The sequence below is a fragment of the Balaenoptera musculus genome, chromosome 9, assembly GCF_009873245.2.
Source record: "Balaenoptera musculus isolate JJ_BM4_2016_0621 chromosome 9, mBalMus1.pri.v3, whole genome shotgun sequence".
Lineage (NCBI taxonomy): Eukaryota > Metazoa > Chordata > Mammalia > Artiodactyla > Balaenopteridae > Balaenoptera > Balaenoptera musculus.
This window is the reverse complement of record NC_045793.1, coordinates 7669228-7695969: the sequence shown is the minus strand read 5'-3', so window position 1 is coordinate 7695969 and position 26742 is coordinate 7669228. Positions and strand designations below refer to the sequence as shown.

The following is a 26742-nucleotide window of genomic DNA, read 5'->3' as shown; positions in this document are numbered from 1 at the left end:
AGTTGACGTTCCAGTCAGTGTCTGTAGATGGCTGTTATAAGTGCTCTTTTAAGAAAGCCCTTTCCTTACTAATGAAACTGTGAATTACTAATATCAAAGAGGATGTATTTTGCAGGATTCTTGGAGGTCATTTGGTTAGTTCACACTTGTACTCAGCGAAGCACTCTTATGTGCCATTAATCTTGAGAAACAGGCTGATTCGTTCACAATTTGAATTGTTAGAAAACTTGTTTAATATTGATTCTGTTGGCTTTCATATCCCTTTGGAACAGCAGTCTCTTCCATGAGGCAAAGCCTTAAATAGACAACCTCCCCTCTGTTAGATGCCGTTGTTTGTTTTGGCTCCTGGGTTCCGCTCCGTTATCTTACTTTCTGGGAGAGAGGAAGGTGAAGGGAGGGCGGGTGCGTGAGCAGTGCTGGTACTCGTGCAGGCTTCTGAGCCAGGCTCTGGGGTGGGACGCTACAGCCGGCTCTGCCATCGGTTCCTGCCCTTGGTTGGCTGCGTTTTGTGCCTTGGTTTCCTGTGCTTGGGCCTGTGCTTCCAAATGGTGAAGTGGCAAATCTGCAGATTCTACCTCCGAAAACTTGAGTGTTCCTCCTGGATATTCATCACCGCAATTGGTAAACCCTGTGATGCCAGGGACCTACTGTAACAGAGTACTTTTGAAAACCACCCGATTTCCTAAGTGTATATTTCGTTTCGTTTTGTTTTTTGTTTTTAATATCTCTTGGCTTCTTGGACGTCCTAAATTTTTTGGCTCTGTGATTGTGAATTATTGGGAAAATATTTTTAGCCCCTACCCCAAAGCCATTTATGCCTCTGACTTTTCATGAGGTCGGATTAAGATTATTGATAGTTTTTGATGGCCTGGTTATGAGATGGAGGGTATATGGTTTGTAAAGTGGTTTATTCCTGAAAATTCAACATTGACAGTTAAGCCAGTCTTTTTTTTTTTTTTGGTGAGGGGGCTGCGTTGGGTCTTAGTTGCTGTGTGCGTGGGCTTTCTCTAGTTGTGGCGAGCGGGGGCTACTCTTCGTTGTGGTGCACGGGCTTCTCACTGCGGTGCCTTCTCTTGTTGCGGAGCACGGGCTCTAGGCGCGTGGGCTTCAGTAGTTGTGGCTCATGGGCTCTAGAGCGCAGGCTCAGTAGTTGTGGTGCACGGGCTTAGTTGCTCCGCGGCATGTGGGATCTTCCCGGACCAGGGCTCGAACCCGTGTCCCCTGCATTGGCAGGAGGATTCTTCACCACTGCGCCACCAGGGAAGCCCCTAAGCCAGTCTTTTATGGGCACCTCTATTATTGTACTTTATTACTCCAAACAGTTTTATAGTCAGACACTGAGTGCTACATAAACAGGTGAAATTCAGACACACAAACCCACTCACACCCCAAGGTGGAAACCTCCGTGAGCAAAGCATCTTGTGTCCATTTGGGCCCCACCCAGGTGCCCCGTCAGGGGAAGACTTGACTCCTGCGCGTGGTCAGCAGGTGGCCTCCAGTTAGAGCCGCCCTGCCCGGCCCGCTGCAGGGACTGAGCCGGCAGGAGCAGAAGGGCTGCCTCTGCAGCCCTGTGTGCCGCGACCAGGCAGTGCTGGGCACCCAGCTGCCTGCCAGGTGGGGACCGCCTCACAGTTCCCTTCCTCCCCTGCCCCTCACAGGTGTCACCCCTAAGAAGCATCTTCCTCCCAAACTCTGTCCCAGCATCTGCTCCGGGGAGGCCAGCCTGAGACCCGCAGGTCAGCTGCTATCAGCATGTGACCTGATTTTTAGGACCTTTTTCTGATGTACTTACTTTTAACATTTCACTTTAGATTTAGTTTGTTGTAGTATAAATGATAAATGTTAAATATAGAAATGTGAGGCTCACTGGGGGATATTAAAAATACAAGATAAGGTTATCCTCTTCAAACTTCTCAAGTAAGTCAATAAGGACATGGGAATTTTTGTGAATCTTGGATCAACTCTATATGAATTTTGGAATCTCAGTGGGGACAACTAGAAAAGGGGAATGAGTAGTTTAAAAGGGAAAACAATAAAGCACCTAAAAGCAGGAGTAGAATACTTTGCTGATTTTTCGGCCTAGTCTCCATATAAGCTGAGATTTGCTGTGGCACCAGATTTCCACGTGTAGACCTAGACACAAAACGTGCGTAATAAAGTAGACTTGACATTTTAACATGAAAAGGTTGTTTTTGATCTTAGAATACCAGTGACTCTTGACAGAGTAAGCTTGTAACTGGAATCAGATGTACAGTACGAGGAAGAAAGAACACATTTGGGGGCTGGTGTTGAGTGAGGACAATGAGGTATTGTGGGGAGATCACTGACCGTTTTAGTTGGTGTATCTTAACGTTGCCCCTGGGGCAGGGTTCGGGGTGAGGTTGGTATGACAAGTGCTACCCTGACTTTGTACTGCTCTGATATTTGCAGTGTTCTTAGTTTAAAAAGTCAGGCTTTTTTTTTTTTTTTTTTTCCAACCCAGCTTTCTTAAATTTCAGAATATTTAAATAGATTTAATATTGATATGATTAGGACTGGTTTGTTCTTTCAGACTATCAACTCTTTTCATTGGAGCTGTTTGGGTTTGTAAGATTAATAGATAACTGGTGAATCTGTTTGTTTGTGTTTTTTTCTTATGGCTCTGTTAGTGGTTTCCCTGTTTATTGACACCTTAAAAGTCAAAGAATCTGAAGTTCAGACTAGAGCGTTGGGGAGTACTGGCTTGAGAATCCAGAGCTCTGGCCTGGGGTCCTGCCACCTCCTAGCATTGTGACCTTGATCAGCTCTGATTGCTTCTTTGAGTCCATTTCTTCATCTGTAAAAGGAAGGGCCAGAACCATCTTTTAAGGTTAACCTCTAATCGTCTGTGACTGTAATTGGCTCTTACGAGCAAACACTTTTGGCACAAATGCCTGGTACGTAAAGTTTCCAGTTTACAAGTGGGTTATATACCGAAGATGTGTATGCTAACCTCTTAGATGTTTTATTCCATGGCAGTGGCGTTATGGAAGTGGACCACGTCTGCTTTGATTTACTATTAACAGTAGCTAACCAGGGCAGAGGACAGTGCCTGGCACGGGGTCGCTTCCTACTAAATATTTGTTAGATAAATATTAATGGTCACTAAATTTCTATAACTCTCATAAGTGTTTAAAAACTGTGTTAAAATATGTATGCGTTTACAGTGACCAGGATAATATAAAACATGACTAAATGAAACAGCAAGAAGTAAATTTTAGCCTAAAATCTAGTGTTTGAAGGAAAAAGTTGAAAGGGAACAAGATAGAATTTGTGGAGATACTACAGGGGGATTTGGGGCGAGTTTAGATGCTCGATGATGCTGGTATTTCCTTATTTCTAAATCCTTTCAAAACATGTAAGTCATCAATTCCTTAATTTACTCTCTCGTTTATTCATGCAAGACACTGATGGAGCTCTGCGCCTGCTCTGAAGCGGGCTCAGAGGCACTGTGGTGAGTGAAAGAGACGGCCTCTGTGCCCAGGGATCCTTCTCACCGGTACAGGCAGAGAGTCCCAGAAAAGACACAGCCGTGGAGCGTCGCCTCTGAGTGAGAGTGAAGACGGGGAAGGCCTGGAAATGGGGGAACCTGAACCTCGCCTGGGAGTTCCCTAGTGTGTCTTCTGTGGCTGGAAAAGAACTTGACGAAGAGGAGCTTTCCGGGAAGAAGCAGCAGCAAGTGCACAGATGTTCGGGAGTGGAAAGGGGGCTGGCACGTCCAAGAAAGGCGGACGGAGTCTGTGTGGCTGTCCCCACAGGGGTGAAGGGGGAGTTTTGTAAGAGGCAAACGAGCAGAGAGATGTGGTTCTGCCATAGTAAGGATTTCTCCGCTTCAGGCTGCCTTTGCTCTCAGGATGGCAGCGTAGTCAGAGGGACAGTTTTAGACTCAACTGCCATGTGAAGAACAGATGGGGAGTGACATAAGTACTGGGAGGTATGGGAGTCCAGTTTAGACTATGAAAAATAGTGGTCCAGGTAAGAGAGGACGGTGATGATTATTGGAAGAGGAAATAGAGATGAGTGAGTGGATTTGAAATGACCTTGAGAGTTAAAGTCTATAGCAGCTGAATGTGAAAGATGAGGGATAAGGCATTAGAATTATTCCCAGGTTTCTGGTGCGTGGGTACGTGGAGTTGCCACTTACTAAGGTGGGCAGCGCTGGTGGAGAATGGAGGTTGGAGGGGAAGATCCTGAGTCTAGTTGTGGATCTGGTGGGTTTGAGACATAGGAGAAGATGTGAACTGGATACAGAGATAGGCCTGGAGTTCAGAGAAGAAGTCTGGGCTGGAGATGAACGTTGTGAGTGACTGGCCTATGGAGGTTTGAAGAAAGAAGGGTTGATGACATCCCCATCCTATGCTTATGTGTCATAATTGAATGTACTTTTTTAAGGTACCCAGTTGAAATGATAAGGTGAGGTAAAGATAAAAATGGGGAAAGTCAAGGGACTTCCCTGGTGGGGCAGTGGTTAAAGCTCTGTGCTCCCAATGCAGGGGGCTCGGGTTCCATCCCTGGTCGGGAAACTAGATCCCACGTGTATGCCACAGCTAGGGACCCCGCGTGCCGCAACTAAGACCCAGCACAACCAAATAAATAAATAAATAAATATTTTAAAATGAGTTTAAAAAAATGGGGAAAGTTGAACATTTTTTTCAGTTGCTGGTAGAAATTAGAAGAGAAGAAAAGGAAGTAAATAGAGCATCTAGATGGGTCTGAGAAAGCTTACACGATCTAAGGTAGAATTGACTGAATTGTGAGTCTGGGAAATTAAAGTGATAATTTCCCTTTAGGGAAAAACTAAGTGAGTGACAGCGAATGGAGTGTAGGTTTAAATAGGGGTGCTGTCAGGTGGCACTGCCAGTCTGCAGTGCCCTGATTCCTGTCACGTGGGGCGATAGTACGTACCATCCAAGGCAGAGGAAAGGCAGATTGAAATTATATTAGGAAACATTTGCCAAGCGGTTGCTGAGTCGTTAGTTTCTTAAAACTTGGGGATTCGTTCTTGTTAGACATCGTTATATTTCACATTTGGACATACCTATTTGAATGTACGACATAAAATATTTTCAGGATCAGGAATGGTGTCATGGTTGCATAAAATATTAAGTCCCATAGCTTAGGTTATAAATATTAGAGATGATTTATGCTTCCGAAGTTCAGACTTAATCCATATGCGTGACCTACATTGTCCTTAAATGTGCCTTAGCCTACGGAGAGCTCTATAATGCCGTTGAAGATGCAGGATGCACTGAATCCCTTGCAGACTTTGACAACCCGTTCTTCCTGTTCCAGATACCATTTACCTCCCAACAACATTTATTTTTCGGAGCCATTAAAATAATTCAGTGTTTCCTAGTTTTGCACCAGAAATACTTGTTTAAAAACCTCCACATTTTGATGTGATGTACATAGACAATCCTTAAAGTATGTCTGTAATGTTTTGTATTGAGAAGTACTGACTTAACACAATATTGGATAGCTGAAGTTCTTTATCTGTGGCTCCATAATCCTGAGGCATTATAAGTTGTATTTTGCAGTAGCTTCATACACTTAGAAATAATAGCCATTACCACTTGTCACGTGTTTACTATGTGTTAAATAGATTTGCCCCCATTTTGCAGGCTGGGAAATTGAGGCTTAGAGCAGTGAGAAGTTAAGTAACTTGCCCAAGACCACATATTTGTAGGTATGGAGCTGAGCTTCAAACCCGGGTCTCCCTAAAATCAGGGAACATTTTACATTTTGGTAATTCTTGCCCAATTCCCTTCTGAAAAGGGAGTGACCAGGCATTCACTGATGGTCCAGTGGTTAGGACTCGGCACTTTCACGGCCAGGGCCCAGGTTCAATCCCTAATTGCGGGGAACTAAGATCCCACGAGCCGCCAGGCGCGGCACCAAAAAGGTGGCGGGGGAGTGGGGCCGAGTGACCATTTCCCCTCACCTTCAGCCTCAACAACATCTGCATTTCGCCAGATGCTAAGTGAAAAGTGTTTTAAATTCACAGGTAACTAGTGAGATTGAATGTTTGGCTTTTTGTACTAGCTATTTTTGTTTCTCTTTCTGGAAATTTCCTTTGCCTTTTTTCCTTTGAGTTTGTCTTTCTAACTGTTACGTAGGTCAAGTAATATAGTTTAAGTTTTGATACCTTTAGAAGGCCTGCAAAGTAACATGTTGGTTGTGCTGTGTCCGTTTTACCCAGCTTTTCTTGTGAGCACTAATAGTCATAATGATTTTGAACTAAGCGTCTCCGTAAGCACACAGACCATGTAATATGAGTGTGTTTCCACACAGAGAAACCCTCTCTGGATTAGAGTGGTACCTCCTGAGGCCTGCAGACTATTTCTGTCGTGCGGCAGGCATCCTATCCCACCCCCGCTCCCACCCTAACGCAGGATGTTGAAAAAGGATTAATTAGTTCCCTTTATTTCTTCTTCAGGTTTGCCTGCAATGAGATTTCATTCTCTGCCTTTAAAGGACATCCTTTCTGAACTGCTGTGAATAGATTTGGAATGATACTGTATATTTTCATCTAATGGAGAAGTAGCTGTACCTTGAATAAGGATTGCTGCACTGGACGACTTCAGAATATTACTCAACAATGTCATCCAACAGGAGTCAGAATCCCCATGGACTGAAGCAGATTGGCCTTGACCAGATCTGGGACGACCTCAGAGCTGGAATCCAGCAAGTGTATACCAGACAAAGTATGGCAAAATCCAGATACATGGAACTCTACACGTATCCTCCTGCTTGAGCTGTGATTGATTTGCTTAGGATTTTGATTATTTACTGGTCTGATCTGTGAGTTGTTAGAAATTTTACGTCACGTCTTCTCTTCCAGTTCATCCTGTAATATAGGACTCGTCTTTTGCTTTAAAAGTTAACTCATTTACTCTTCTTTGTTTTGAGCAGAGGTGAAATTGGCTACTTGGTAGTCTAAAGCAGTGCTGTTCAGGACAGCAGCCTGTAGCGGCACGTGGCTGTTTACATTTGAAATCATTAGTCGTGGTAGCCGTGTTTTCAAGTGCTCAGTAGGTAATAGACTACTTTGATCATTGCAGGAAGTTCTGCTGGACAACTCTGGTTAAAGCCGGGGAGCATTGGTTTCTATGTTGTGCGGGGCTGCCTTCATGCTATGGGGGCAGAGTGGAATAGCTTGCATCAGAAACAGTCTGATCCACAAAGCTGTGTGTTTACTGTCTGGTCCTTTATGGGACAGGTTTGCTGACTCCCGTCTAAAGGGTCACCACATAGAGCAAAAGTTGTGCTGTTATGGCCTTGTTTTACAAATAACGTGTTCAAGTGTTGCACTCACTGTTATGTGGTCCACGATGGGTGCAGGGGACCGCTGTGTGCTACGAAGGATATGTTGTCTTTTGTATACAGTCGGCCCTCCTGACCCGCAGATGCGGAACTCCACCTGTGTGAGCCACTTTACGTAAGGGACTTGAGCATCCGCGGGTTTTGGTATTGTTGGCGCGGAGGGTTCCTGGAACCTGTCCCCCACAGGTATCGAGGGACGCCTGTACTCCAAGACATACTATTTAACTTGTAGAGTTTCTTGATTCCGTTCAAATACAAGAAGTTGCAGTTTAAGCTAACTCACCAAAGAGCAGGTTGCCAGTTCAGTGGAGATTTAAGTAAATCTTTAATATGTATCAGTGATTGTCAGACTTGGTTATGCGATATTCCAGTATGCCCTCAACTATGCTAATGTTTGATAATCTGAAAAAATTAACATTAATTTAAATAGATATGAAACTATATGTCTATCTCTACATTTAAACCTTACTGTAGGTATGTACAGATATTCATAAATGTGTATATACTTATACTGTAGAATACTTTTAAAAAAACAGCTTTAGGGGCTTCCCTGGTGGCACAGTGGTTGAGAATCTGCCTGCTAATGCAGGGGACACGGGTTTGAGCCCTGGTCTGGGAAGATCCCACACGCCGCGGAGCAACTGGGCCCGTGAGCCACAATTACTGAGCCTGTGCTCCGCAACAAGAGAGGCCACGATAGTGAGAGGCCCGCGCACCGCGATGAAGAGTGGCCCCCGCTTGCCACAACTGGAGGAATCCCTCGCACAGAAACGAAGACCCAACATAGTCAAAAATAAATAAATAAATAAATAAAATTAACAGATTTAAAAATATATATTTTTTTTTTTTAAAAAAAAAACAGCTTTAGTGAAATATAATTCACATACCCAAAAAACTCACCCCTTTTTAAGTGTGCAATGCAGCAGTTTTTAGTATAGTCCCATGTTGTGCAAGCGTAACCGCTGTCTAAATTTAGAGTATTTTCATCACCGTCCTGCCCCCCCACCCCCACCCCAAAGAAACTCTGTACCCATGTTAGCAGTCACTTCCCATTCTGTCCTCCCCCAGGTCCTGGCAACTGCTAACCTACTTTCTGTCTCTGTGAATTTGCCTGTTCTGGACATTTCACATAAATGGAATCACACAGTGTCTGGCCTTTGTGATTGGCTTCTTTCGCTTAGCATAATGTCTTCAGGCTTCATCCTTGTAGCACGTGTCAGCACATCATTCCTTTTTACGTCTGAGTTGAATGCATATTCCATATTTTGTTTATCCATCAGTAATGGATATCTGGGTTGTTTCTACTTTTTGGCTATTATGAATATTGTATATGAGTTTCTGTGTGGACATGTGTTTTTAATTCTCTTAGATATATATGCAGGAGTGGAACTGCTGGGTCGTGATATGTAGAAACCTTTTAAGGACAGTAGAATCTTTGCAAATGAGAGGATGTTGACCCCCTCAAGAGGGTTGTGGCTTGCTAGGTATGATGGTTGTTGTTGTAGTTGTTTTTTAAATTCTTGTAAGAGATATAAAGCTGGTGATTCCAGTTGTGAGACGATAAGGCACTTAGTTGGATTCCTGGTGTGCAAACAACAGGGGAGCATTAGTGTAGACATCATGGAAATTTAGCTGCTGGTTTGTCTCTGGGGAATTTATTAGTTGTAATTTTTGACCAACTCAGGTTGGTCCTTAGCCCAATCAAATGTTTTGCTCTTAGAACTCTGAGAAAGTAGAGACTTGTCTGCTTGCTGCAATTACTAAATTCTTTTATTCTACAAATAATTATCATTTTTAGTTCTGATACCTTCAATTTTAATTTTTTTTAGGAATACTACTCTTAAATTGAGTATTATCCTTCCAGTTTTGTCTGAGAAAATAATAACTGCATATATTTAATAAGAGTGGAGAGTCTGAACTGAGTCTACACAAGCATCTGACTTTAATTCTTTAGATATTATGAAATAATATCTATGAAATCATAGCTACCATTTGAGTCCTGTGTGTCAGACATTGTGCTAAGAACCATCTACATGTTATTTAAGGCTTATATCACCCACGGGGGTTGGTGGTAGTAGCCCTCCTCTAGTGCTGTCAGAAACCTGATCTCCAAAACGCAAGTAACTTGCCTAGTTGTTATAGCAACCATTGGGCAGTGATGATGCCTGTCTAAAATTCTTAGTAGCCTGAATCTAGAAACTGCCTTTATCCACTCACTATATGGCCTTCAGATTTTGTATGTGAATGAATCACTGTTCGCAAAGTATTTTCTATATTTTTCTTACGAAGTTCCAAAGAAGAGGCTTTGATCAACTCTTAATTATTAACTTTTAGGATACAGATGAAACAGAATGTCTATTTGTATTTATTAATTTAATTACAGAAAATCATAAAATTTTATTCCCCCCTTTACCTGTATTTTTAACATCAGTGTTATTTTCCTAAGTAGAAGACATTGAGTCATCTGACACAGTTTTCTAGAACACATCTACACTTCCATTTCAGTTATTTAACATACAGTATTTTTGGAAACTGTGTGTCGCCCTACCGCAGTTTTATCCCAGCCTCAGTTTACATAACACTATTTTTAAAAGTTTTCTCTTTTGGGTGTATGTTCAGCCTCCCATGTAACCGCTTAACTGCATTGCCCTTTAAAATAATCTCCCCCAGGCTGGTCTCCAGTGACAGATGATTTAACACTTTGGATTGTGAGGTTGTGTTTCAGGCTGGGAGGTACTGTCGGTCCCAGGAAGAAGGAGCAGACTGTGCATCTCCCTGCTGTAGTGTCACCCTTCAAAGTCCTGGCCTTATTAGCAGGAGCTGGTGAGGGAGAGTGGGTCAGAACCGGAGGAGAGGGAAACTGCCGGAGAGAAAAATGAGGGATCCTTTCCCCATAACTGTAGCCAGTAGCTAAATAGCTAGATTTTTAACCCTTCGTTCATCCTGGAGAACCACGTGACATGTTTTCTAGAGAAAAATAACCTACTTCTGGATGTGAAACAGATACTCTTTGAGCTTTTAGGAACCTCTGGCAATTATTGGTGCTATAACAAGAAGGTGGGTTATTATACAGCATAAACATTTTTCTTGATTTTTCAACTCAAAATGGCAAAGGAAAGAGAAGGGAACTTGGGGAAAGAAGAAAAAAAAAAAGTCCCAGAGCATCTATAGTCAGAAAGATCTAGTTCAATTAACTTTGTTTCTGGCCATTTCACAAACATTTCCTTTTTCTTCTAAAGTTTAGCCTGAAGCTCTTGCTCCCCGCTGTATGTCTGTGCAGCACTTATATTCAGTTCTGATTTTCTATGATGCCTTAGGTATGTAGAGTTACAATGCAGCAACTTTTTTTTCTTTTTCTTTTTTCTTTTTTTTGCAGTAAAATATAGGAGTACATTCTCTGCCGGTGGGTAAAATAATACTATGTTTCCTTTCTCTTGAAATAGGTAATGAAGTTTCCTTTTCAGTTTCTTGACACCGGTATGTTCCTGGTGCCGTGCCCAGCTCAGAGAGCAGGCCTGGGTCCTGACTCGCAGGCAGATGTTGGTGAAGGGAGTGCAGCGTGACGAGGGGACCCCTGTGGCATAACTGAGAGCAGCCGGTCTGGTCTAGTCTAGTCTAGACATCAGGCCATCTGGTTAAGTTTGTTGGTTTTGCTAGGCCCCAGGTCCACCTGCTTCTCACTTCCAGGTCAAAATTCTTTTGTTCTGAAGTCGTTATTCACCTCAAATCATAATTGTAGCTTCCCTTGGAGTCAGTTTAAACTTCCATGTTGATGCCTTTCTCTTTTTTTCTCTCTGCCTGCGTTAGCTCTCAGAAACTTAAACGTGGCTGTTTCTCTCCCTGTAGCGCTGTGAGCTGAATTAGTCTATTCTGTTTTCTTAGCCAAGTTCTTTTTCCCGGACCAGTACACTAAGGATCACATTCCTGTTTCCTAGCCTTGACTGCACCTCTCAGTAAGTTGTAACACAAGTGCATTCAGAATTCAGTTAACCTCTGTCCCGATACTCTGTGACAAAGTCCACCATCACCGGGGCTGGGGCACTTTTTCACCCAGGCGAGTCTGCTGGGCCCCTGGCAGCCTGCAACGTAGGCCTTGCAGGGTTGACACACCAGGATGTGCCGGGCCTGCTGCAGCTCATCCCCTGCCAGCTGGGCCGTCGTGTCACTGCCGCCGTCACTGTGCTCAGGTCGCCGGCTCCCCTGCAGGAGCTGTGGATGCAGGGCCACTATTCCAGGTGGCGGCCTTTCTTCTTGGCCTGCCTGCTGCAGAGTTCTCTTTCCTTTATAGAAACTCAGTCTTGTAGAAAAGCGAATCAAACAGAGAGTCACAAATTGTTTTCACAGTAGATGAATGATGGTCCGTGTCCATGCAGTGAAGGTATTTGGACATTTTTCGTCTTGTATACTTTTTATTCAGGAGTCTTACATTCATCTGATTTTGCTCACCTAATGAGCATGGCTTACAGCAAATAAACCTAAATGTACAGAAGTATTTTTTCCAAATGTATGCCACTGTTCATACATATATATATATGTCCGTACTTTTAGAGTATGGTTCTGAAGGATGTAACTGGTTCACAGAAGGAGGAAATGCAAATGGTCAGTAAGCATATAGGAAAATTTTCAACCTCTTAATTATTAAAGAAATGAAGAATTAAAAAAATTTTTAACTTTATCATGTTGAAAACATTTTTAAAGAAATGGTCGTAGCCAGTGTTGGCCAGAGTGAAGGGGGCTGGAGCCCCTGCAGTCAGGTTGGGAGTGTTAGTTTGCTATGATCTTTCTGGAGAAATTTAGAAATATAAACACATAAAAATGTGCTTTGGTCCGGTGATTTTTTAACTTTTAACTCTGTCCTAAGGAAATAGTTGTGTCCAAATTGTATGTGCAAGGCTGTTCGGAATACTTTAATAATAGGAAACAACGGAAAACAACCTCAACCTTCAACATTAAGGACTTGGTATAAAATAGCCATAAACAGCCATTAAAAATTCATTGAAGACTATTCATTGACATGTAATAATGTTCATAATAACGGGGAAAGCAGGGTAGGAAGCGGTCTGTGTGCTGTGAACCCTCATGGCATCCTCTCTGCTTTTGAAAAGCTTTCCGTAGTATTGAAAGCAGCTATCCGTATGTATTGGGCTTATAGATGATTTAAAACAAAAAAACTTATCTGTGCTTTCTAGATTTTCAGTATAGAACATGCATTTTAAAATACAGTTATTTAGTTTTTGCTAGTTTTCCGTATGCAAATATAGGTCCTAGTTATTATACTTACTTGCAAAATTCTACCTTTCATTACTGACATCGTACTATTAAAATAGTTTATGAGATTGAGAAATTGTATCTATCTTGGAGAGAGAACCCACAGAAATAATTATATTGCATAGTTGTCTCTAGAAGCAACTTTTTTGGTTTATTAGTATAAATATGGTATGTTCAGCTTTTTTCTTCTAAATCTGATTCATAATGTATATACTTAGAGCACGCTGAGCATTGTTAAAACAAATTTTTTTTATAACTGTATTTTTCTTCCCTCTCTTTGTTTGCCAAGTGCTATTTAAATTTATTTATTTATTTTTATTTATGGCTGTGTTGGGTCTTCGTTTCTGTGCGAGGGCTTTCTCTAATTGCGGCGAGCGGGGGCCACTCTTCATCGCGGTGCGCGGGCCTCTCACTGTCGCGGCCTCTCTTGTTGCGGAGCACAGGCTCCAGACGCGCAGGCTCAGTAGTTGTGGCTCACGGGCCTAGTTGCTCCGTGGCATGTGGGATCCTCCCAGACCAGGGCTCGAACCCGTGTCCCCTGCATCGGCAGGCAGACTCCCAACCACTGCGCCACCAGGGAAGCCCCTAAAACAAATTTTATAGTTAATCACGGTCCATTGCATGGAGTCTCTGCCTTGGAAATAAATGTGAACGTATTTGCTTCTTGTGGGATTTTCCTTTTCAAAGCTGTACCCGCCACAGCCTAGAGAGAACTTGATCCTTCTATAAGTTCACAGACGACAGTGCAGGCTGGCGGGCAGGCCTGCCGCTCCTCCCAGTGGGTACAGGCGGAACGTTTGCTGACACGAAGATGGGAAGTATTTTCAACACAACTTTTAGTGCAGAGCCTTTCCACATGATTTTAATACAAGCAGTTGCTTAAATTTCCACTAAGTTCAGTTGGATAAGAAGTGGTAGTAGAAAGTGGTTCTGTTTTGTTTAGTTTTGCTTCTTTAGTTGACTTTTCTTTTAGAAAATGAAAATGGCTTGAGTTTGGTAGTAACTAAAAGTCACAAATTGATTCCCCAGATGTGTTGACTTTATGTAGACGGCCTGGTGCTGTGTGGTAACAGACAGTGGGGGCATCTGCCTTATCCTAAAGCATTTACAGGCTCCCTTGGCCGCACAGCTGGGACAGCGTGTCATCACACGCGGCACCTGGGATGACAGCGGCGGGGCGGGCACCCAGGAGATGACTGCATGTCACCCGACCCCTTTCGCGGTGACTTGTCCCAACCAATCATGCAAAAAGTGTGTTTTGGCAAATGATGGAGCAGTTCTAGGATACGGAGGAGTCGTAGGCCCGTTTCGGAGGCAGAACCAGGCTCGGCTCTTGAACGCCAAGTGCCGCCAGGCCACCATGCCATCCTGGCCGCCTGCAGACAGAGACCCCAGGTGTCTGCCTAGGGTCCCCCTTACTGCCCGCCTCTGCCCGTGTTGCCAAAGGAACTCTTCCAGGGAACCTTTTGAAAACAAGCTCAAAGTTTTAAAAGTCAGATAACGTGGGTTTGTCAGGCTCTCGCTGACCTAGTGTAAAACAACCAACCCACTGACTGCTGAAGGAAACTTCTATTTAATTGCCTGTTAGGTTTTTAGTTTACTTTTACCTCTTGGGGGGTTTTTTCCCTTATTTCCTCTTAATTGCCATATTTAACTTCTCTTCGTATTCTATTTTGTCTTTGCTTTAAAAATCATTTTAGACCTGACCATTTTACTTTTAAATCTGAGTCATATTTACTGAGTTTTTACAGTCATCACTTAAGAGTCAGTGACTTGCTGACACACAGCTGCCCATGTTGGAAGGGCGGGTGGTACAGGTGGACTTGGAGGGTGGCGGGGGGCTGCAGGAGGAGCCCCCGCTTCAGCCAGAAGCCTGAGGTCAGTGGTTTCCCGCAGTGGAATGAACCACCCCCAGCAATCGCGGGCCACGCCCCTTCCAGAGCCCTCTCAGGCCTGGATGGTCCTCCCCGTCCAGGTGACACGCGGGACGTACCAGTGATGTGTGTGGAGGGCCGGTCCCCTGCACAGACGACTTCTCCCTGCAGCTTCTTTTTTTTTTTTAATTAAAAAAATTTTTTTTTAATTTTTTTTTTTTTTTGGTTGCGTTGGGTCTTCGTTGCTGCACGCGGGCTTTTTCTAGTTGCAGCGAGCGGGGGCTACTCTTCATTGCGGTGCGCGGGCTTCTCATCACGGTGGCTTCTCTTGTTGCGGAGCACGGGCTCTCGGCGCCGGGGCTCAGTAGTTGCGGCATGCAGGCTCAGTAGTTGTGACTCGCAGGCTCTAGAGCACAGGCTCAGTAGTTGTGGCTCGCAGGCTCTAGAGCACAGGCTCAGTAGTTGTGGCGCACGGGCTTCATTGCTCCGCGGCATGTGGGATCTTCCCAGACCAGGGCTCGAACCCGTGGTCCCCTGCATTGGCAGGCGGATTCTTAACCACTGCGCCATCAGGGAAGTCCCCTCCCTGCAGCTTCTGATGCACATTAGGACTCTGCTTTTTCCTTTTCTGATAACATTTCCCCACACAGTTGATTTAAAGCCAAGAAAAAACACTACAAAGTGAAGGTTGCACGTCATTAAAGCTCTGTGGGTCTGTCTGGGTGGGAGGCCGTGGGTCTCGCCTTTCTGCTGACGCAGCCTGGGCTCAGAGCGCAGCTGGTGCCGTTCTTTTGTGAAAGGCGTTCACGACTCCCTCAGAAGCATCCACCGGTTGGTATCTTCCCGATAAACTTTGTGTCTGTTTCCTCTTCAGGAAAACAGCCAGCATGGGCCCCCAGGCCAGCATCTTCTATGAGGACTAGCCGGGCTTCGGGCTGAAGTCTTCCACAGTCAGACACAGCTACCCATTTGGGGGCTTTTTAATAATTTTTGTTTTTTAGACAAACAATCCTGTGGTAAAATCTAGACGCTTAAAAGGACACACAGTGAAAAGTACGAGTTCTTTCATCCACGTGTCGTTCATGTCTCTCACCCCCTGGGCAGTCCCTGCATTGCTTTCTTGGGTACATCTGTCTGAGTGTTATCTACACACACATACATCATACAGAAAACGAGTGTTTGTATGTAACTTAGAAATAACCTTTAACACCATTTCCCGAGTGTAAGTAAACATGTACCTGTGATGGTTCCCTGGTCATCAGTCTTTGCAGAGCACTTGCTCTGAATCCTCCCCGTGAGTGTGAGAAATGGTCCCGTCGTGATACCATTTTTAGCTTATATCTGAGCACTTGTAATTGTTCTTGTGTGCTCTGGAAACAGACGTCTTTGTTAGAGACAATAGGAAAATTCATTTTTCCTTGATTCCTTTGATAATATTTGTACTTTAGTCAGGAGTAGGAATTGCCTTAACAGTTAGTTCTGTTAATTAAATGCTATTAGAAATGCGGAAGATAAATACTCTGAAACTGGAATTAATTTTGGCAGGTAGCCCTCCAGATGTGAAATATGTTCATTTCTAATAATGCATGGTTATTTGTTTAAGTAAATTTTAGGATTCTGACTTAGACACTATAATTTTGTGTCCTGTCTTTTTTAAATAAATTTATTTATTTATTTATTTTGGGCTGCGTTGGGTCTTCGTTGCTGTGCGTGGGCTTTCTCTAGTTGTGGCGAGCGGGGGCTACTCTTCGTTGTGGTGCGCAGGCTTCTCATTGCGGTGGCTTCTCTTGTTGCGGAGCACGGGCTCTAGGTGCATGGGCATCAGTAGTTGTGGCACACGAGCTCAGTAGTTGTGGCTCGCGGGCTCTAGAGTGCAGGCTCAGTAGTTGTGGCTCGCGGGCTTAGTTGCTCCACGGCATGTGGGATCTTCCTGGGCCAGGGCTCGAACCCGTGTCCCCTGCATTGGCAAGCGGATTCTTCACCACTGAGCCACCAGGGAAGTCCTGTATCCTATCTTATTTTTGTGTTCTGTAAATATTATTTGGGCTTGTATTTTTTATTTTTCTATTAACGTTTCAGGTCTTCTCATAAGCTATCTCAAATCCCTAATGAAGTGGAGGGGGATGTGTGTGTGTGATGGAATATTTGATGGTCTCATTCCATGAATTAGGAAGTATATTATGATGGGCAGTACAGAGTGGGTGCTCAGAGGAGGAGGGAGAAGGATTTTGACGCTTCCAAGGTTGGAAAGTTTCAAGAACTCGTAGAGGTTAAGTGGGCCTCAGAGGGTGAGTACAGATAAGGAGAAACAAAGGGGTGAAATTCTTGCAGAGTTTTGCTGGAGGGAGAAAGATGAACGTGAGAGTGGGAAGTAGCACTTTGAGAGAGCACGATGCTGGTCAGCTTGAATAGATGCTGTAAGAATGGCTACACAAGTTAGTTTAACTGACTTTGATAAGGAATGACTCCAGATTATGGTGAACCTTGAAAACCAGGTAAATGAGTTTATTTGTTTGTTTTAAAGTGTTGTAGGTCCATAGAGATGGATATATGACTTGATAATTAATGACTTTAGGAGGATGAATCTGGAAACCAAATGGGATTAAAACAGGAAAGAGATCAAAGGCACAGAAAGACCAACTTGGTTTTAGTAATCCAAGTGTGATGTTGTGTAAGTTCTGAACTAGGGTAGAAACAGGAAACAAAAGGAGCAAATTTCTGGGCTTCTGGTTGAAGGTGAAATTTATGTTTTGACTTTCTCATTTGTGACATCACTAAAATGATAGTAAAATAATTTTTAAATCAGTGAAGACAAAGAATGGAAGAAAACAGACATCATAGATAAGAATTTAACAATTTTTTTTTGGAGAATGAAAAGCAGATAGAGTCACAGTACTGATCACCAGGGTACAGGAAGCCTCGCTTTAGAGGGTACATCCCCAGAGGAGGATGCTGGCGAGAGCACCACTGGCCCTGCAGGACTGGAGAAGCTTGGGACCTGAAGGCTCCGGTTTGGCAGAAGGTGGAGGCGTGAGACTGGGCAGTGCTCAGGAGGTGAGGGATGGATTCAAAATCCGTGAAATTAAAAGCCCGTCATTTCCCTCTACTCAGGTATAGAACACATGGTAGTCAAGAGTCTGCATCCCAAGCAGAAGACTTGTTGCTTCTATTTAGAACACATTGAATGGGACCGCTGCAGAAACTTGGGAACAGGAGGCCTAGCAGAGGTTGTCATGAATAGGAAGCAACAACAGTGGCTATGATAGAAAGTTAGCCTTTAGCGTGATTGGTCCCTAATTCCATATATTCAGAATACTGGTGGGGATGCTAGAGACAGAACAGCGCTCTGGAAAAATTGAACAGCCCTGAAAAATAAATGCATTTATTGACATGAAAGGTGAGCCATTCAGAACTGTGGCCACCAGCCTCACTCAGGCCAGTGGTGTTTCCAGGTTTTAGTACCTTATCGCTATGAGTACTAAGGATTAATAGTATGAAAGAACAGAATACACACACAAAGAATAAAAGGGAACAGGAAGAAACTGGTAATACAGGGAAAAGAAGAATATGTTTTAAAAAAGTAACATTGTCAGATATGAGAAGCTTCTCATTATGACAGTAAGTTAGGAACAGGATGCTATGAGAAAAGAACTCACAATTTGAAATGGTAACTGAGATTTTAAAAAAGAAGAACAATTGAAGACGTAGAAGGACAGTAAAAAGTAAAATAAAAGGGCAAGTAGCTTTGGAGACAGAAGTCACCCAGGAGGCCTAATATCTGACTGTTAGGAATTCTAGAGGAAAACGGGGGAAGAAGATTTTTTTGAATTTATAATATTTTTTTTTTAATATAATATTTTTAATAGAGAGTGGAAAGTAACTTCCCAGAACTGAAGGTGCTATATCTCTAGTGCCCAAGATAATAAAGGAAGAAAAGATCGATCCCACGATTTCTGTGCACAGAGAATTAAGAGATACCCAGCAACCTGTGGACTGAATTTGAGAACAGGATGCAGTTCCTGGATTAGTGTCGCCCAGTGGGTCTGGAGAGCAGTCTGTCTAAACTGAAGCTAGAAGACCGGGGAGCTGTTGCAATTGCTGCCGGAATTAAGACCATGAGTGTGTTGAGTGGAACCCAGCCTTCAGTTACCAAGAGTAGCATGTAAGGCGTATCAGAAGCCCTAAGCCTGTCATGAAGAGGCTCAGTTAAGGAAAGTGAACAGAATTTAGCAGCCTCAAATATTGAAATAGCTGGAGTCTGACCACCTGTCTTAGGTGATTAGCCTATCACAATGTAATTAGCCGGGAGCACCGTTATTACAGTGAGTCTTTTTTTTTTTTTAATTTAATTTTACTTATTTATTTATTTATTTATTTATTTATGGCTGTGTTGGGTCTTCGTTTCTGTGCGAGGGCTTCCTCTAGTTGTGGCAAGTGGGGGCCACTCTTCATCACGGTGCGCGGGCCTCTCACTATCGCAGCCTCTCTTGTTGCGGAGCACAGGCTCCAGACGCGCAGGCTCAGTAGTTGTGGCTCACGGGCCCAGTTGCTCCGCGGCATGCGGGATCCTCCCAGACCAGGGCTCGAACCCGTGTCCCCCGCATTGGCAGGCAGATTCTCAACCACTGCGCCACCAGGGAAGCCCTTACAGTAAGTCTTAATAAAAGGACCAAAGTGGTACACAGGCATTTGTTCAGCAGTTTTACGAATGACTGGTTTTGTATCTTTGCTTTTGATTTTAGGTAATAAAGCATGTCTAATTGTCTTTAGCAAATGACATCAGAGGCTCAAGTGTTTTTTATGTTTTGTTTTGAAGGTTGTTATATGTTTTCTGTCTTGGAGTTTTCAACCTTTTATTTATTTTTGATAAATTTATTTATTTATTATTTTTTGGCTGCATTGGGTTTTGTTGCTGCTCAGGCTTTCTGTAGTTGCGGCAAGCAGGGGCTACTCTTCGTTGCGGTGCGCGGGCTTCTCATTGTGGTGGCTTCTCTTGCTGCGGAGCACGGGCTCTAGGCACGCGGGCTCAGTAGTTGTGGCTCGCGGGCTCTAGAGCACAGGCTCAGTAGTTGTGGCGCACGGGCTTAGTTGCTCCGCGGCATGTGGGATCTTCCCAGACCAGGGCTCGAACCCATGTCCCCTGCATTGGCAGGCAGATTCTTAACCACTGCACCACCAGGGAAGTCCCTCAACCTTTTATTATAAAAAATTTCAAACATACAAAGAAGTCAAAAGAATTTTAGAGTGAAGACCCATTTAACTGAACTTGCTTAATTACATATCTTTCTATCCTGAATCCCCATATCCATCCATCCATTTTATTTCATACATTTCAGAGTAAGCTCTAGACATCAATACACTTCTCCCTAAATGCTTAGGCATGTACATCGTTGGAGTTTGATATTTGTTTATAGTTTCCAGTAGGTAAGTTTTGACTAACACATTTGCCCAAGTAACCCAAAGCCCTACCAAGATACAGGGCATAATCATCCCCACAGAAAGTTCCTTAATGCTTCCCAGTTAATCCTGGCCTCCCCAAAGGCAACCACCATAGATTAGTTTGGCCTGTCCTAGAAGTTCATCTAAAGGGAAGTATGAAGTGTGTACCACTTCATGTAAGGCTGCTTTCACTCGATATTTTTGAGATTTATCCATGTTATCATAAGTAGCAGTAGTTTCCCTACCCACCCCCCCCCTTTTTTTTTGCTGAGTAATATTCCATTGTATGAATACGACAGTTTCTTAATTCATTCTTCTAATGACAGATACCTGGGCTGTTTCCAGTTTTGGGCTATAATGAATAAAACTACTATGAACATCTAAGTGGAGATCTTTTATATCTCTTGGGTAAACACATAGCAGTGGGATTGCTGGAATGTATGGTAATAGTATGTTTAACTTTATAAGAAACTAGCCAACTATTTTTCCAAAGTGGCTGTATCATTTTGAATTCAGTGAGCAATGTTTCTGAGTTCTAGTTGTCCCACAATTTTGCCCACATCTGCTCGGAATGTCATTCTCTTTAATTTCAGCCATTCTTGTGGGAGTGTTGTGGTATCTCCTGGTTTTAATTTGCATTTCCCTAGTGATTAATGATGTTGAGTCCTTCTCATATGCTAATTGACCATTTGTATGTCGTCTTTTGTAAAGTATCTGAGTCTTTTGCTTTTTTTTTTTTAACTTTTGGATTAATATCCTTTTTATTATTGAGTTGTATGAGTTCTTTATATATTTAGGATGCCAGCATTTTATCAGATATGTCTTGCTACTATTTTCTCCCAGTTTGAGGCTTGCTATTCCTGTTCTTAGTGGTGTCTTCGAGTGAGCAGGTTGTTTTTATTTTGAGGAAACCTAATTTATTTGTTTTACTTTCTTTTACAGTTACCATCCTCTGTGACCTATAAGAAACCTTTGCCTAGATGACAAAGATACTGTGTTTTCCTCTTGAAGCTTTACGGTTTGGGCTTTTACATTTAGGTCTATGATGCATCTTGAGTTAACTTTTGTGTGTGGTGTGAGGTAGGGCTTGAGGTTAATCTTTCCCCCACGTGGTTCTCCAGTTATTCCAGCATCATTCGTTTCCCCCAGTGTGTTGCTTTGGTGTCTTCGTTAAAACTAAGTCACAACATAAGTAGGTTCTATTTCTAGAATTGTTTCATTGGTATGTATCCATCCTAAAGGAATGACGTACTACTAATTTGATTTGTTTCTATTTTGTGCAGTATGTTTACGTCTATATTCATGTGGGATTATTGGTTGGTGTTTTCATTTTTTGTAATTTCTTAATTACTGTATGTATGAAAACTCTTGAAGTCAGGTAGTATAGGTCTTCCAACTTTGTTCTCCTACCCCAAGATTTTTGACTATTCTAGGTCCTTTGCATTTCTCTAGAGATTTTATTGTCAGCTTGTCAATTTCTACCCTAAAAGTTTCTGGATTACAATTGGGATTACATTGAATTTTTTTTTTTTTTAAACATCTTTATTGAAGTATAATTGCCTTACAATGGTGTGTTAGCTTCTGCTTTATAACAAAGTGAATCAGTTATACACATACAATATGTTCCCATATCTCTTCCCTCTTGCTGAATATTTTTTAATAGCAGTTTTATTGAGATACAATTCACATGCCATACAATTCATCCATTTAAAATGTACATTTCAGTGGTTTTCAGTATATTCACAGATACGTTCAGTCATCACATTTTAGAACATTTTCATCATCTCAGAAAGAAACCTTGTACCCTTTAGCTATTACTCCCTTAGTCCCCCGCCTCCCTGCTGATCTACTTTCGGTCTATAGATTTGTCTGTTCTGAACGTTTTATGTGATGTAATCATATAATATGTGGACTGAAGTGTATGCCCCCCAAAATTCATATGTTGAAGCCCTAACCCCAGTTGTATAGTATTTAGATGGGACCTTTCGGGAAATAAGATTAAATGAGGTCATAAAAGGTAGGGCCCTGATCCTATAGGATTGGTGTCCTTATAAGAAAAGGAAGAAATCCCGGAGAGCTCTCTCTCCAAGGACGCAGGGAGAAGGCAGCCATCTGCAAGCCAGCAAGAGAGGCCTCCCCAGAGACCAACCCTGGCACCTTGACCTCGCACTTCTAGCCTCCAGAACTCTGAGAAAATTAACTTCTGTTGTTTAAGCCACCCAGTCGGTGGTGTTGTGTTATAGTAAACTGAGCAGACTAGTTTTGTGTCTGGCATCTTCCACTTTACTGTGTTTTCAAGCCTCATCCATGTGGTGGCATATATAACTACTTCATTTGTTTTTATGGCCAAATAATATTCCACTGTGTATATTACATTTTGTTTATCCATTCATCAATTAATGGACATTTGTGTTATTTCCACTTTATACCTATCATGACTAGTGCTGCTGTAAACATTTGTGTACAGGTTTCTGTATGGATATGCTTTTATTTCTCTTGGTTAGATTCCTAGGAGTGGAATTTCTAGGTCAGATGGTAGGTCTATGTTTAACCATTTGCAAGACTGCCAGAATGTTTTCCAAAGTGGATGATAGTACCGTTTTACTTTCCCACCAGCAGTTTGTGAGGGTTCCGGTTTCTCCACATCCTGACTAGCACTTGTTATCATCTGACTTTTTTGATTCTAGCCATCCTAATGGGTATGAAGTGGTGTCTCATTATGGTTTGGATTTGCATTTCCCTGATGACTAATGATGTATCTATTGGCAATTTTTATACATTCTTCAGAGAAATGTCTCTTAAGAGCCTTTGCCCATTTTTTAATTGGGTTGTCGTTTTATTACTGAGTTGCAAGAGTTTTTTACATAATTCAAATAGTTTATCAGATAAATGATTGATAAATTGTTTTCTCCCAGTCTGTGGATTGTCTTTTCGTTTTCTTGATTGTGTTCTTTGACACGAAAAACTTTTAAATTTTGATAAAATCCAGTTCATTTTTTCCTTTGGTTGCTCATGCTTTTGATGTCATATATGAGTCCCTTGACAAGTACAAAGTCATGAAGATTTATTTTTATGTTTTCTTCTAAGAGTTTTATAGTTTTGGCTCTTAGTTCTAGGTCTTTGATCCATTTTCAGTTAATTTTTATATACGGTGTGAAGTAAAGGTCCCCCTTCATATATTTGCATGTCACTATATAGTTGTCCCAGCACCATTTGTTGAAAGACCATTTTTGCCCCATTGAATGGTCGTGGCACCCTTGTCAAAAATAAGTTGTCCACAGAGACATGGGTTTATATCTAGATTCTCAGTTCTGTTCCATTGATATATGTGTCTATCTTATGCCAGTACCTCACTGTCTTGATTACTGGAATTTTGTAGTAAGTTTTGAAATCATGAAGTGTAAGGGCTTCAACTTTGCTCTTTTTCAAGATTGTTTTGGGTCCCTTGCAATTCCATGTGAATTTTAGAATCAGCTTGTCACTTCCTACAAAGAAGTCAGCTGGGATTCTGATAGGGATTGTGTTGAATCTGTAGATCAATTTGTCATCTTAATAATAAGTACTGTCATCTTAATAATGTCATCTTCACCTATTCTAGTGTAAGTATTTGAAGGTACAAATTTCTTTGTAAGGATTTTTAGCTTCATTCCACAAATTTTGATTTGTTGTATTTTCATTATCATTTAGTTCAAAACAATTTATGTCTTGTTATTTGTTCTTTGACCCTTGGGTTTTATAGAAGCGTGTTGTTTAGTTAGAAATATTAGAGGTTTTCCAGGGTAGCTTATTGTTTCAGACTTCTAATTCCATTTTGGTCAGAGAATAAACTCTATATGAGTTCAGTCCTTTAAAATGTATTGAGGGCCATGATGGCCCAGAAAATAGCCTATTTGGTGAGCATACAGTGTACTGTTGAAAAGAATGTGAATTTGTTGGGTGTAGACTGGAGCAGGATCCTGTTGGCTTGTGGGAGATGATTATGCACATCTCTCCCCAACTCCCTGTCAGTAATGTCATGTTGGTAGCTTGAAATCTGCCATGGAGGGAGTCTTACCCCACAGATAGCTGCTAAGGCTACAGTCAGGACTTTTTTCTTTTTTTCTTTCAGAGAGACAGTTTACTAGCATCCACTAGGTATAGAATTAGGTGAAGGTGATTCATAGTGTCTATCAGGTCATCTGTGTCATGACTACTTTCCCCCCTTCCCTGCCTTTGGTCTAGTTGCTGAGAGAGGGATTTTTAATCTTATCCTATGATTGTGGAATTGTCTTTTTCTCCCTTTAATTCTGTCAGATTTTGCTTCATGTATTTTGAAGCTCTGCTATTAGGAGAACATACATTTATGATTATGTCTTTTTAGTAAACTGATCCTTTTATTATTATGCAATGTCCCTCTTTTCTCTGGTAATATTTTGTTTTGTTGAAGTCTGTTTTGTCCGATATTGTTATAGCGTCTTCAGCCTTCTTATGCTTAGTGTTTGCATGATAATCTTTTTCCATCTATTTACTTTCAATTTGTGTCTTTATATCTAAATTGTGTCTCTTCTAACAGCATATTGAAAGGTCTTGCTGTTTTGTCCCTTCTGATCATTTCTGCATTTTGATTGTAGGTTTTAGTCTACTAACATTTATTATAAGTATTAATAGGTTGGTTTTTAGGCCTACCATTTTATTATTTTTTCTGCCCTGTAAAAAAATTTCTCTGTTCCTGCTTTCCTCTCTTCTTTTAGATTATTTGAAATTTTTCAGAATTGCATTTTAATATATCTGCTGGCTTTTTTAGCTATTCCTCTGCTGTGTGTGTGTGTGTGTGTGTGTGTGTGTGTGTGCGTGTGTGTGATTGCTCTAGGGAGTACAATATGTATCCTTTTATTTCTTTTTTAATATGCTACTTAGAGTTGACATTGAATGACACCACAGAAAACATAGAAACCTTGTAACTGCAGTGTTCCATTTACTATCCCAAGCTCATCCTTTATATTACATCTAAATAGTTTTAAGACCCACAAGACAATATTATAAATTTTAGTTTTAAATCATTCTTTGTATTTTAAAGAATTAAGAAAAATAGTCTTTTATATTTGCCCAAATATCTACTATTTCTAATGCTCTTCATTCTTTTCTGAAGATCCAAGATTCAACCTGATATCAATTCCTCTCTACCTAGAATTTAAGTCTGTACTATGTGAAGTCTCTAAGTTTTATTTCATCTGAAATTACCTTTATTTTGCCTTCCTTTTTGAGGAATATTTTCACTGGATAAAGAATTTTGGGGTTGATAGGTTTCTTTTTTTCTTTCAACACTTAAAGATGATATTCCACTGTCATTTGGCCTTTGTAGTGGTGATATTCTTTTGCTGTATGTTACAAGTCTACTTTTAATATTTTTTCTCCCCTTTAGTTTTCAGCAGTTTTTTTTTCTTTTTTTCCTCTTTCTTCTTCAGAATTGATCATTTTTGTTGGTCTGTCTTCATGAGTCTTATTTCGTTTCCACTCTGCTCTCAAGCCCATCCACTAAATAACTTATTCTAGGTAATATGTATTTCAGTTCTGGAATTTTTATTTGGGTTTTTTTTTTCATAGTTTGTTTTTTACTGCAATTAATTTTCATTTGTTATGAGCCTGTTTTTCTTTGTGTCCTTGAGTATAGCTATAATAGTTGCTTTAAAATCCTTATCTCCTAATTTGGGCACAGGTCACCTCCAGGTTGGTCTCCGTTGCTTACCTCTTCTCTTGAGAGTGGGTCTCATTTTCCTGTTTCTTAGGTCTATAGGCTTGGGTTGTGCTGTTCCCTTCTTCCAAGACGAGGATACTCTGCAGTGTAAGCCACCTTTTGGTTGCTCTCTGGTGCCTTCGGACAGTTCTTTTTACTTTTTCAAGTTTATAGTTAATATCCCACAGAAACGTGGTTAGATACGTTGGTACTGATAGCAGAACCAAAGTTTAAGTAGAACCTGAAGTTTCAGTGGCAACTCCCGCAGGCTCCACGGTGACATGGGCACTGCCGGGGGCAGGACTGGGTTGGGGGTGGCCACGAGAGAGGTTTTCTGTCGGCAGGAATTCAGTAACTCACGCAAAGTTTAATTAGTCAAAAGACAATACAGGCGTATGATTTGAAGATGTGTATATTTGCCTGAAAAACAAGAACTAAATCAAGAAAGAGTTAAAAGCGGTTGCTGCTGTGGGTTGGGAGGGGTGGATCATAACACGCTTGCTTTTTATTATTAGTTCTTCATTATTTCATCTAATTTAGATGTAAGCTGATAAAAGGAAACCTACGTTTTACAAAGCAGGATGGCTCCTATCCACTGCTGTCTCTAGTCAGCACTGTCTCGTGTTTTCCGTGCCTGGTTGGATAATGGTGAGGGTGATGCTAATTTGGGAATAAACGTTAAACTCTGGGTAGAAATTTTAAAAGAGCTTTTAAGGGCTTCCCCCCCCCCCCGCCCAATTAAAATTTTGCCTTTTAGTCTGTTCTGTGACGCCCAGGGTTCCTTGCATTGTTTCCAGGTCCTCTTTGAGGAGGTGAGGCTGAAAGGAAGTAATGGTGGGGTCAGAGTGTGTTCTGGGCACAAAGAATACTTTGTGAAGAAGAAAGAATTCTGTAGTTAAAAGTTTTTAAAAACCCTTGCTAGCCCTGCTCTCCCAAAGTAATGACTATTAATGTCTGGACAGATACATAAACTTTATCTACATGTCCAAAGGAACCATACTAAAATGCTCATTTCGAAGTTGTGTTTTTCACTTACTGTGATCTTTTTAACATCTTTCTGTATCGATCTAGGCACGTACCACACCACGTTCACTGACTCCAGGGCTG

The 26742-nt window shown here is 41.8% G+C and overlaps 1 protein-coding gene across 3 annotated transcripts in view; it reads left to right on the top strand.

Moving 5' to 3' along the window:
* Window positions 1–26742, top strand: part of CUL1 (cullin 1) — a 110861-nt gene that overhangs the window by 34009 nt on the left and 50110 nt on the right. For all 3 annotated transcript variants that reach the window (XM_036863426.1, XM_036863423.1, XM_036863425.1), the window contains one exon: window positions 6455–6756. In XM_036863426.1, the coding sequence (XP_036719321.1) occupies window positions 6617–6756 (140 nt within the window). In that variant the 5' untranslated portion in view covers window positions 6455–6616. The remainder of the gene's footprint in view (window positions 1–6454; window positions 6757–26742) is intronic.